Genomic DNA, 12,258 nt, shown 5'->3' with positions numbered 1-12,258 from the left:
ATTTGACACTACGAATTTTACAGTGTACAATTACGACGCGCAAAACGTGCGAAATTAAAGTGGCGATTTCAAGCGCCTATAATTACCGCTGTACAGAAATTTATGACGGATGCGCATAGTTAGTTACAGAAAATGGCGATATACGTACGATATATGATTGAGCGATGATTGATTTACGACGCGATAAGGTGCGAGAGATGCGCGAGGATTTCGATTGATTCCGAGCACGCAGAGGTTGAGGCCGCCAACAGCGAAATTGTACGTTCGAGGTTTCTACCTGGATTTTATGTTCTCATAAAACTCACAGTGACATCATGATGACGTTATCGTGACTTTATTTCATCTTTATTTATCATTTTCAACTTTATTCGTCATTTAACTCTTAAATGCGCAGCTTTGCACCTTATATTATACAACGCAACTTTTTGAACTTTTCAATGCTCCGCGAGCTCTCTTTTATGAAGTCCAAACTGAAAACATGCGGGGGCACATAAAGGGCCTTCTCTGCTCCTTCTTCAGAAGATCATTATTTAAAAAAAAAAATATTCAGAATTCTACGAAAAATCGCGCATTTTTTAACATGTCCAGATAGTGGAATAACGTGATGAATAACGTCGTGATGACGCCATCATGATGTCATGAGTTTTATGTTCTACCTGTGAGATGTTGGTGCACGACACGGCGATCTTCATCGCACGTCGTAAACGGTATCGCCGAGAATCTCGACGATCACCAAGACTTTACCGTCTCGCGCGCAAAATCTTTTGATATTAACGTTTCGCTACGAAACTGATAAATATAACTGCGAAGATGCCCGTGTAATCTTTTCAATCTAGTCTAGAAACGACTTGACAGCAAAAGGTACAACAAAGAATCAAGCGTTATAATATCTGAAGTGTTTTCTCGATGTATGCCGGTATCGTCAGCAATATCGGAGTAAAAGTCAATGTTTATAGATTATCTGCACTCGAGGAAAACGTCCGGCAATTAGCAAAGAGCCGTTTAGCGAACGCAAGGTGCGATACGTACGCGATTACGAGCGCACTTACGCGCCTTGCATGTTAATATTAATGGAACGTGAGATCACTCCTATAAGTGGGGGACGTCAATTTTTCATGCCGCGCGGGGCCGCAGGTTCCCCGACGTTAATTCCACTGTCACACCAACGGCAACCTTCAAAACCTTTTGCCGGTTGATGTCACCATTAAATAAAGCCGGTGATACTATCGATAAATCTGCCGTTTCCTCCGCGTGCTGAATGAGCGCGTTCGGATATATTTGACACGAGAAACGTGTCATTATCATGCGGAATACATTATCTCGACGATCCGGCCGGTCGAAACCGGCACCGTTTTTAAATTCGTGACGTAAACCGATATCTTGCTACATGCTCGATCTGGATGAGGAGGCAATAAGAAAATGGCGTAATTACCGTTTACGTAATCATCTATATAATAAATTACAAAGGTCGCGCTTGACACATAATGCTACACGTATATTGTACAATGACTAGCTTCCGTTTACAGCCGACAAAGCGTTTCCTAAGATGAATCAGTGTTAGACCGTGTAAATTGTACGTTGTGCTTTTTTTTTTTATCGCGTCTTTTGTACGACGTTAGGGACGGAATTAAATTTATTTTACACCTCCATCGTAGATTTTACATTTCTAAGCTTAACTAAACGTGCTGAACCTTCGCGCTTTTCTGCGGCCCTTTAACTTTCTTGCTGTCCGCAGCGGTGACCTTCCAAACGAGCTCCAGGTTCTCGCGGGTCGCGCTAATCTCTTTCTGCAGTCGTCCGATCGTTTCCTCTTTTTGCTTCAGCAGATGCTTGAAGCGTTGCAGTTCTCGGTGGTATTCGTCTTTCATCCGGTGCACCCCACGCTGCTGCACTTTCATATTTTTCTCTGCCAGCGCTAATTGTTGCTTGGCCCCTTCGTGTACGACCTAATAATAACGTGACCATATTTTATTTGAAAATCGATAAGAAATGATGTATCTAGTACGAATCTTTTCTTTGTTATGCACCTTTAATTGTTCCTTTAGGTGGCCTACTCGTTGAGTAATAGTATCGCCAAGAAAATGAATGCTTGCATTTTCATTTTCTGTTTCATGTAAAAGTGCGACTAACTTATCCCGTTCGGCGGCTATCCTTTCATATTCGCCGAATAACTCTTCGCAATATAGCGTAGTCTTTCTTAACTGCTTCTTAAAAGAATCCCGGGATATTTGCATGGAATGTGCAATTTTTTGAAAATGCTCCAGTTTTCGCTGTATACGTCTAAAAAAAGAAAAGCAACGGAATAAATAATATAAATCACAATTATAATTCATAATTTGTAACGCATTAATACGAGACTCACTTGAAACGCTTCTCGAAGCTTTTATTCAACGTTTTCAACTGATTTCTTTCTATCGTAACTACATCCAGTTGCGTTTTATTTTGGCCGTAGAATTCTTCCAATTCTTTAATGCGAGTAGATAGTTTTTCCTTCTCGGTTTCATATTGACGCTTCAATTTATCAAACAATTCTCTACATTCTTCAACGGCAGCATTATGAACATGAACAGGCATTGTTTTTGTATTATCGTTTTGCAGCTTTTCGTATTCCTTATGAAGAACATCGTATTTCCCTTGAAGATTGCTTAATTCAGTCTTGGACCCAAGATACTCTTCGTGAAGTCTGTTATTGTCAAATGACATTGCCTCCACTTTCTGTTCGTACAACGAATGGATCTCGTGTATCTTTTGCTTTTGGTGAGCAGTCTGCCTCGTGTAACACTCGTTCAATTCCTTGAGCAAGTCGGCATCCTCCGATATCATCTTGATTTCATCCGCGTACCTGGTACACTGAAAAACTTTTACTACAATAATTTGTAAGGTGCACAATAATCTTCTTTTATAAATAGAATACCTTTGACTTCAATTTCTCCATTTCGCTCTGCATACATTCGTTCTCCATGACAACTTCTTTGCACCTAGCACTAAAATTCGCGATGTCCTCCTCATATTTATTCACGAGCTCTTGTTTCTCCGACAGGCTCTCCTGATAGGCGTCTAAAAGCGGACCTAGCACATGGGTATTCACCGAACCCCATGACTCCGATACCGTTTTGATATCGTCTGCTGGTCTCTTAAAATCTAATACATCATTAACATTTTTAGATAGGACACTTTGTCCAGATTCTTTTAATTTATCTTGATATCTCTCGAGCTCTGCATTCAAACGATATATCACGTGCTTAAGAAGCACTACATCTTCGTTCAGCTGAACGTTTTCGGCTTTGCATCTTTGGTTAAACGTCAGAAGATTGGAATTGGTTTTCTCCACCTTCTGTAAAGCTTCCGTAAATTTCTTGTGATGCGTGTGCAACTGACGATATTCCGTTTCGCGTTCTGTTAAAAGAGCATTTACTTTCTCATATTCCTGTTGCAGGTTGTCGTGATTTTTTAACAATTTGTGGTACTTGTTGGAAATTCTTGACATTAAGGAATCCTTTTCTTTTAATTCAGCGACAGTCTCTGAAATTTTACGGAATACTTTCTCGACTGCTTTTCAGCAAAAAATATTATTTATATATCATAAAGTATATTATTAGCGAGAACTTACCAGGGTTTACGTTGGAACTTTCCAGTTTCATCGTCAATATCCGGTTCTCTTCGACCAATCTGTCAATTTTCTTTTGAACGCTGTGCTTGCTACCTTTTTTAGGCAGTGCAACACCATTGCCATTTCCATTTTTATCCGTCAACTCCTCGAATTCACCGTTGACTCTCGAGTGACGTCTTCTATGAAACCGTCTATAACGTAGTGGCTTATGCACCGGCTCCAGTTCATTTTCCACAACCGAGATCCTACGACTGCTGCGCTGCGATTACAATAAAATCGAATGTAAGAAAACAAAGAATGCCATTACATCAGAAACCTCTCCACGAAGAGGCGTGGAAACATTTTAGACATTTTAGACACGACCTACCTTTTCTTTGGTATGCCTGTCGACACTGCCGTCGCGATTTGGCATTGCCCGCGGCCGCTCCGAAGGCACACACGTGGCAGAAGACGGCTGAAGGGAATCTTACAAAGCCATCTGCACATGCGAGTCTGACGTTGCCGGCGTAAACACGTGACGCGTCGAATTGCACCGACTCAAAGCGGGCTTTAGGAAGCTCACGGTTTGTTTGTGTTTTGATCACAGCCATGACTTCGACCGCCATGGCAACCAGCGACGACGGCCGACGGCTGCTGCCAGGCCACTAGGTGCCAGGCCCAGCAAGTTGGAGTTGGACGTCGGTAAACGCGAGCACCGCGGCGGCCTTCTGCTCCTAGCTAGATAACGCCGAACGCGTGAGAGCTCGAACGGTGGTTTCCATCTTGCGGTTAGATGGCAACAAATCCGAGTTTCTTCGAGCGGTCAGTCAAGCCGGCCAAGCGGCTGGCTTGGCCAGCGTGACCTAAGTCGACGAGAACGTACGTCGCGCGAATCAATGAAAGACCGCGGCACACATGTGCGCGCGTATGCATATTTCCATTCAAGTTCATTCAACGTGGGGCCTGCTGAAAGCGCGTCGGTAGACGCGGGGAGACGAGAAGAGAGAATTGCCATTTATAATAAAATTGCTCCAACTATCCTAACACATATGTTCAATTTATTCTTGCACAAACTTACAGCTTGTCAGCCGCGCGGCCGCAGCGGCGGTACCTGCGGCGCGGATTTCGTAACTTTGCAAAATCGTACGCAATATTATATGCGCATATATACAAAACAGTAATAATAATTATGGCGATCGAGCACAGACTGCTCTATTTCGCTTAAAACGAAGATATCGTTTTTAATATTTTATTTTGCCGAACGCGTTGATTATTTTCGATATACATTTAGATTTTTTTTATGTTTACAAGGTTTTCACGGAAATTCGAAATTCATGCAATAAATAATATCGATGAGTAATCAGTATTCTATTGACTTATTGACTTTGGCAGAAAGCTTAACTCATTTCTATGTAGCATGTCTTTATACATTTTCTTGGACTCGTGATATACGTATATGATAACAACCGCAATGCGGTTCTCCATAAACGACTGCCTATTTCTGTTAGTTAATCGTATATAATGCTATTTCATTACATGACGATTTGGTAGCAAATCTGATTTCGATTGCCAAGGAGACATGTCTATACCTCCCACAAATTAAGAGGACAGCAAAATAGAAAGATCTCGTTTTAGAGGAAAATATGTCCTGGTTGCGTAATATGGCATGCACTGGCGGCAACCGGCGCGGCGTTGCACAATCATTTATTCTTGAAATACTCTTATGTACTTGGCCGCAGCAGACTTTTAATTATCACTGTGATTTCCGAGATAATTTCAGAGTAGTGCGAATACTCTTTACTACCGTCTACCGTCTCGTTTCAGGCGAAAGTAAAAACACTGTCTAAAAAATGTTATTTCACGCAATGTCTAAAATGTTTATACGTGATATGAAACTGAATGTAATAATAATTAATTAAAAAATGATATTTTTAAATTACACAATGCATCTTTTTTTTTCTTATTGTAATGATATGCACAGCTGTCGGTAACCAAAACTGTTCTTTTTATAGTTGGATTGTTCGCGCTGAAGCTGTCGTTCTGTTTTATAATGTCAAACGGCTTGTTTCAACAAAGCTGTAACTATTCTCAGCATTTAAAACCCGGTGATATCTATTACGTGTACAATCAGGATTATCCCGACGCTTCTAACGGTCGACAACACTGCAAGTGGTTTGCGGAAAGTGATTATCGCGTTAGATTAACGTGTAATGTTTTCAACGTACCGTGGGTAAGATTTGCGTTTTATTATGATCAAACATGAACAGAATCGAACATGATTAATGAATGACATTTTTGCCCTAATTGTCGATTCGTATTCGTGAAAGGAATAATTTAATTTTCCGAGCTTCGAAACGTTGAAGCAACATTAAAACTATAATTATTGGTTAGGTTGGGTTAATTAATATTAAATCATTCGTTGAATTAATATTAAAAATAAATTACAAAGTTTTTACGTCGATATTTTATAGAATGTTATTTCTTTTCGCAGAATTTTAGATGCGCCTTAGATAAACTGACTGTGTACGTGAACGAGTCCGTGTCTTATTCTTTTTGCGGCAACGAGACATTTAGCGTAGAATCGACGGGAGAATTCATGACCATTGAATTATCAACCGCGTTCTGGTCGTCGGGAGTTAAGTTCCTGTGCGAACTCCAAGCGATCGACGATGACATAGAGAATGATAATTGCAGATGCGGATGGAAAAACCCGGTACGTGCTAAAAACAATTAGAATGTAAAAGATTCCATGTGTACACACGTCGCGTGTGTAGAAACTTCTATGAATTTTTCATTTCTGATTTCAATTATTCGTCGCAGACAAAGATAGTGGGAGGTATGGAAACTGGCGTGAACGAATATCCCATGATGGCTGGTCTCGTCGATCCTCTTCGAAAAGAATTATATTGCGGAGCGACTATTATATCTGAAAGACACGTAATAACTGCCGCACATTGTTTGACAGACAGACAGACAAATAATGTTGGTGTACTTGTGGGAGATCACGATCTCAGCACGGGTAAAAATTTGTTTCTTTATATAAAAAACCTTGAAGATTTTTTCAAGAGCAAATTTTTCAAAGAAAATAGCTTTGTTCTATGTTTATCAATTTTTATATTATTACTTTAACATTTAAGCAAAGTATAAATTGTAAAACATTAACACAGATATGCCTGTGCAGATCTTAACTGTATAGATATTCCTACCAATTTTTATCTCTTAAAAATTCATGTATTCGGTAAAAAAAAAATATTTTATGTACTTCTTCGGTGCTTTAATTATAGCAATTGAAATTTTCTAAACATTCCAGGTGCAGATACAAATGCCTCGCGCATCTACACCGTTTCCAGATTTTACGTGCATCCTTTTTATAACGACGCATCCTTAGAAAATGACATAGCCATAGTAATGTTGAATTCTGATATAAGTTTCAGCGAAGAAGTCGGGCCGGTTTGCCTTCCGTTTCAACATCGGTCCGATTCCTTCGCAGGAAGTTACGTGGATTTATTGGGTGAGGAAATATTATCGCAGTAGCAATTATTGTCTAGCGTTAAATAATTTAACGCTATGAGTTTTCGCGTAAGTTGCGCAAATAGCAGATTTTGATGTGCCGATTGGATTATTTGATTTGATCGAAACAGGTTGGGGAACGACACAATGGACAGGAATGAAGTCTAAAACTTTACAGAAAGTCACGGTAACCGTGATTACGTATCGAGAGTGTCGTCGACAGTATCCGAATGTTTCGTATAGTCAATTGTGCACTTATGCAGAAGGAAAAGACGCGTGTCAGGTAGCGTAAAAAATATTACAGTAGTTATATATCGCGGAAAAAGAACGCATTCATATTCGTCGTGTCTACAACTTTTGTTACAGTTCGACAGCGGTGGCCCCGATCTTTGGCAGAATCCTACGACGAAGCGAGAGGTTCTCGTGGGTGTCATTAGTTCTGGTATCGGTTGCGCCAGTGATAAACCAGGAATCAATACGCGTGTCGGCACATACATAGATTGGATCTTAGCTGTAACGCCGGGTAAGTGTATGACGTGTGCAACGCGTCGTCTCATTGAGAGCTTATTTATCCCACGGCATTTATTTATATCTTCTTACAGGCACCGATTACTGCAAACCTGAATAAGAAGCGTATAAATAGAAATATATAAGGATTTATTTAAAATTTATTATCTCAGATATCATTCTAATTTACTGCGTTTTTTGTATGGGATAATATACGTGATAATATACTTTTATAGATTATTTTTTTTATTTAATTATTTAATTTTCATGTACAATTTCAGAATTATACCAATAATTATTTATATAGTGCTTTTGGGTCAGATAATATTTGACATACACAATATTAATTAATTTACTAAAATGTATATTCCTGATTTATCTTCCATATTGTACATCAAAATACATTTCATCTGTATTAATCAAAATACTAAAATCAATATCAATTTGAATTACATAATAATGAAATAATTAAAGACTCTCAATTATAATAAGAATATAAAAGAAATTGGCAATAAGATCTTTTGACATTACGTACTAATAACCGCATCGACTCTTTTATTTCCAATTTCTTTTATATTCTTGAATTACATAGTTAATAATTAATAACAGACAGCAGATGCGTGGCAAATAGCTCCGAGCGAATATTTATTACAATATATTTTGACATGTGCGCGTACATCAGTATACCAGTATATACGATATTCCAAAATAATTGGATTTGCTTAGTCATTGGGAAGAATTACGGAACGTAAATTGCGTACGACAGTTCAAATACATCATTATTTCGCCCGAGATACTTGTGCACGCTTACGAGAACTTTGATTGTCCTTAATAGGGATTTCCATGGTGTAGAAGGATCAACATTGACGACTCGTAAACAATGTCTCATTATTAATAAATTCCTGAATGAGGATGTGACGTGAAACCGTCTATGGGAGGGAATGGTCTATGGTAAGCGTCCACTTACACCGACCAATGTAGTATCACATTAGCTTACTTGCCATGGCGCAGTATGTACCGAAGATTTATATCACGCTCTTACTGCGAGAGGTAAAATATACAAAAATAAAATATACAATATAAATAAAAAATACAATAGTCTGATAAAAGTACAGACCGCAAGAAACGGTCGACTGACGAAGAATTTTTTGCTATAGAAATCGATTCGTAAAAATTTCTATGTTGTTTTATTTTACTTACTTATATGTCAAAATGCAAACATTTATATTTTTTACACATTCAAAAATATTATCGTATCGAGTGTTCTCGCGGAGCAAATCGTTTATTGATAATACACGCGTATTGATAATAATAGTTTCGTGATCGTGGCATTTATTAAACAAATTGATTTCTTCGATATGTAATATCACGGTGATGTATCCTTGACATAGTTGTTGACCCAATGATACTATGCGCAAATAGATATATTCTTCTCATTGTGACAGAACTCTAATGTGAAAAACTGTTTGCGAGATAATGTTTTTTTTTTAGAGAACGATTTAAAGTATTTCATATATATTACCAAAGAAATTATGGACAAAATTAATTTTATTTTAGAAAAAACTAGATAGTCTAGTTGATCCTGTTTCATGTATCCTTGCAAATTCGACAAATTGAAAATGTTTTCAATTAATAATATTCTCTCTTCTTCTCTTTGATTCTTTCTTTTGTAAAAAGTATTTAAAATTTAAAACGCAATAATATTACTGTTCAATCTCAAGTATCGAATATTTCGTCGTGAGAACTTGGCGAAATAGGTCCGCTACCGGTTTAGGGTTCGCATAATCCGCATTTATTCCCAAGCGACACGGGTACTATTCAGAATAATAGTACAAAAATGCTTTGGACCGAGGCGCAGAAAGAAGTTGAATGACCATTGTGAGGATGGGCTTGTATAACCACTTAAATATACGATGCTAGATGGATGGCAAAGGTACGAGCCTGGCTACCTATGTTCTTATTTTGCGCGCGAAGGACACGCCCGGCAAAAGACGAGAGATCGACGATTTATTCACCGTGAATTTTTCACTTCTGACGCAAGTTTCAGTTCCTGTAGTGGTGGAAAAATAAAGCTGGTTTCTTTTGTAAACAGGAAGAAATATCATACGTATCCTGTGCGTCATTCGGTGCGACCACCAGCGTTCGGTTATCCACCGCATTTAGCACGGTGCATTGAACAGCAAGGACATATATTGCTCATTACGTGCACGCGTCGTTACGTATTGTATAACACTATTCCAAACAGTCTTTATTTCAACGTTTGAATTATTTGCAGTAGCGAACGTTGTTGGAATCTATATATAACATATTTGTTGACATAAAAGTACAAAATGTTATTAGAAGGAATATAATATGTGCTGTGTGCGTCATACGTAAATACGCAGCGTCATGAATTTTATAAATATAAACTTGCAAATGGAAATTGAAAACAAATAATCGCATGTATGATACGGATTGTATTTCATTATTTTATTTATCTTAGGAATTTAATGTTATATTTAATATTATTATATATATATTATATATCTTCTCTAATTTTATTAAAATATATATATATTTTTCAAAATATATTTTCTTCATGTATATATAATGTATTATAATGTACATAATATATTACTATGTATATAATATAGTAATCTGACGAGAGACTCGCATTTTTCAATATACAATATTTCTTCGTTAATACTTTAGCCGTCCAAACTGATTTGTAGGTGGAAAATTGCCGCCAAGGTTTGCGCGATATTATGCAAGCACTGCTCGCGACATTGGCGCGCCGTAATCAGCGCAGGTGTATCGGCGAAAAGAAAGATAGGCGGAATATCGGATTTCTAGCCAGCTCAATGTTCGACGCTCTAAGAAGCACAACTAAGCAGATTTTCTCGAATACTTTCTGAATTACTTCTTCGAACATTTTGCGTTTTTACTAAAAGTTTCAATAATATATACGTCCTACGTGAAGATCGAAGTTCACTTGGCGCGGGTCACCGAAAGCGGAACGTTGCGACGGTCATTACTGTCGTGCAACTGACACGGGTACGAGTATATATATTCATTAATGTTTACGCGATGCAAATCAGGTAAACGGTGATACACGGAGCGGCGGATAGTGAAGACTCGAGAACAAGGTCGAAAGGTTACGCGACCGCTTACGTAACTCGATGAAGCTACTGACTGACCCGCCTCTATGTACCTATGCTTATAGCAAGCTCGGGGCAGATCCCGTGAAACGTTTTGTCTTCTAGAGATAGTACGGTAGCTATAGCGCCGAATGACGTCACGAAGTGATCGCGACCACCTTTGGTCACCGACGTCACGAGCTTGCCAAGAATCTGAAGAATCTTGCCAAGAGGGAATAAAAGGCAACGTATCTTTTTAATGGTGAAAAATGTAATACGTATAAAAATTATTACAATAAATCTGTACCTTATAGAGGTAAAGAATCATACCTTCGGTATATAAAAGAGAAAAAATTAGGTTTCTTTTAATTTCTATGAAAATTTCCAATACTATTTTTTCTAAACATTGTATCTTAGTAATAATGGACTTTTTATCATTATATAACAATTTAAGCTCCTATAGTATATTGGAAAAAGTGAATTAACTTCATTTTGACAAAAACTAGAGATGCGATTCTTTACCTAAGGTACAGAAATGGAAGTAGCCAAAAAAGTAAAGCTATATTTATTTTGTCCTCAATCGCCTTCGATTCATTTTCAGATATTTAGTGATACGTGAACTTGATGAGTTTGCCAAGAATATCCGCTAAGCAATTATCTCAGCGAAAATTGCTTTTTTTTCGTCGAGGGGGATAAAGTGAGTCGGATGAGGATTAAGATGCTCTTGGATACCCCCAGGAGGCCTAGTTACGAGGATACGCTGCGGAAGCTTTTCGATCGAAGCGGTTACGATGGAAACGATGACGCGTGGGAAGCTGCGCGGCCGCCGAATATGTCTCTACTACCCCTTAATGGAAACAACAATCCGATCGATGGCACCGGTTCGTCAGTTTAAAACTACCCTCGCCACCCTGCGAAGAGACCCGCGAAGTTCAAACGTGCCGTGTGTCGAAACGTACGTGACTGAAACGTAAGCGACAAAGCAAAACAATTTCATCATCTTGAAACGCTAAGAGATCAACGGGAATACGCACGGAAAACAATTAGCGAAACGTTTTGATGAAGAGTTATGACGCAGATTGGCGGTTTATCTCTAAATTTACATTGGCGCGCGCTCTCGGCGTCATCCCTCGGCGGCCTTCGTTGAAAAGCCGGCGACAGGATGGGATTATCGCGCGAGCTACTGTTGATTGATATAAAAATTTAATCGGGATGCTTATAATAATTTTTTATCAAATCGCTATTTCTTTACTAATTTCGATGCGCACTAATTGCGATCCGGATTACATCTGTGAACACTATACAATCTTTGAAATTCGGATATTCCGTGGAAGAAAAAAAATCGCGCTGCGCGACGTCTCAAATAGTTTCCACCCCATTACGTGCGAACCGTCACCTCTTCTGCTCTATAATATAATAAGATAACAACGCTCGCGCTACCCGGCTCTTCACCGTTTAAAAGGGGTCGGTCGGCCGGCGTATGCGCGTACGTACACAATTACCACGGCCAATCGGGGGCCACCGGACCACCGGTAG

General features: G+C 38.8%; 2 protein-coding genes across 3 annotated transcripts in view; one reads left to right on the top strand and one right to left on the bottom strand.

Annotated features, from left to right (window-relative positions):
* The window catches only part of LOC139820201 (venom serine protease 34), a 32,868-nt gene extending 20,832 nt beyond the window's left edge, over nt 1-12,036 (top strand). Inside the window, exons 2-8 of the mRNA XM_071790311.1 lie at nt 5,602-5,819; nt 6,081-6,302; nt 6,410-6,608; nt 6,900-7,100; nt 7,231-7,382; nt 7,466-7,622; nt 7,702-12,036. Coding sequence (XP_071646412.1) covers nt 5,602-5,819; nt 6,081-6,302; nt 6,410-6,608; nt 6,900-7,100; nt 7,231-7,382; nt 7,466-7,622; nt 7,702-7,727 — 1,175 coding nt within the window. The 3' untranslated portion in view covers nt 7,728-12,036. The remainder of the gene's footprint in view (nt 1-5,601; nt 5,820-6,080; nt 6,303-6,409; nt 6,609-6,899; nt 7,101-7,230; nt 7,383-7,465; nt 7,623-7,701) is intronic.
* Nucleotides 1,429-4,247, bottom strand: LOC139820198 (centrosomal protein of 89 kDa). Of its 2 annotated transcripts, none has more exons than XM_071790308.1 (6): nt 3,978-4,247; nt 3,611-3,864; nt 2,915-3,522; nt 2,363-2,850; nt 2,028-2,280; nt 1,429-1,946 (listed from the first exon to the last, which is right to left on the bottom strand). In XM_071790308.1, the coding sequence occupies exons 1-6, from the start codon at nt 4,094-4,096 to the stop codon at nt 1,677-1,679; spliced, it is 1,992 nt and encodes a 663-aa protein (XP_071646409.1). In that variant the 5' UTR covers nt 4,097-4,247; the 3' UTR covers nt 1,429-1,676. The 2 variants fall into 2 exon arrangements, with proteins under 2 accessions (XP_071646409.1, XP_071646410.1); XM_071790309.1 differs by having other exon boundaries at nt 3,611-3,869; nt 3,978-4,202.
* Nucleotides 12,037-12,258: the final 222 nt, after the last annotated feature.

Source organism: Temnothorax longispinosus, chromosome 10, assembly GCF_030848805.1.
Source record: "Temnothorax longispinosus isolate EJ_2023e chromosome 10, Tlon_JGU_v1, whole genome shotgun sequence".
Taxonomy (NCBI): Eukaryota; Metazoa; Arthropoda; class Insecta; order Hymenoptera; family Formicidae; genus Temnothorax; species Temnothorax longispinosus.
Note: the sequence above shows the minus strand (reverse complement) of the source record. Positions and strands in the feature narration are given on the sequence as shown.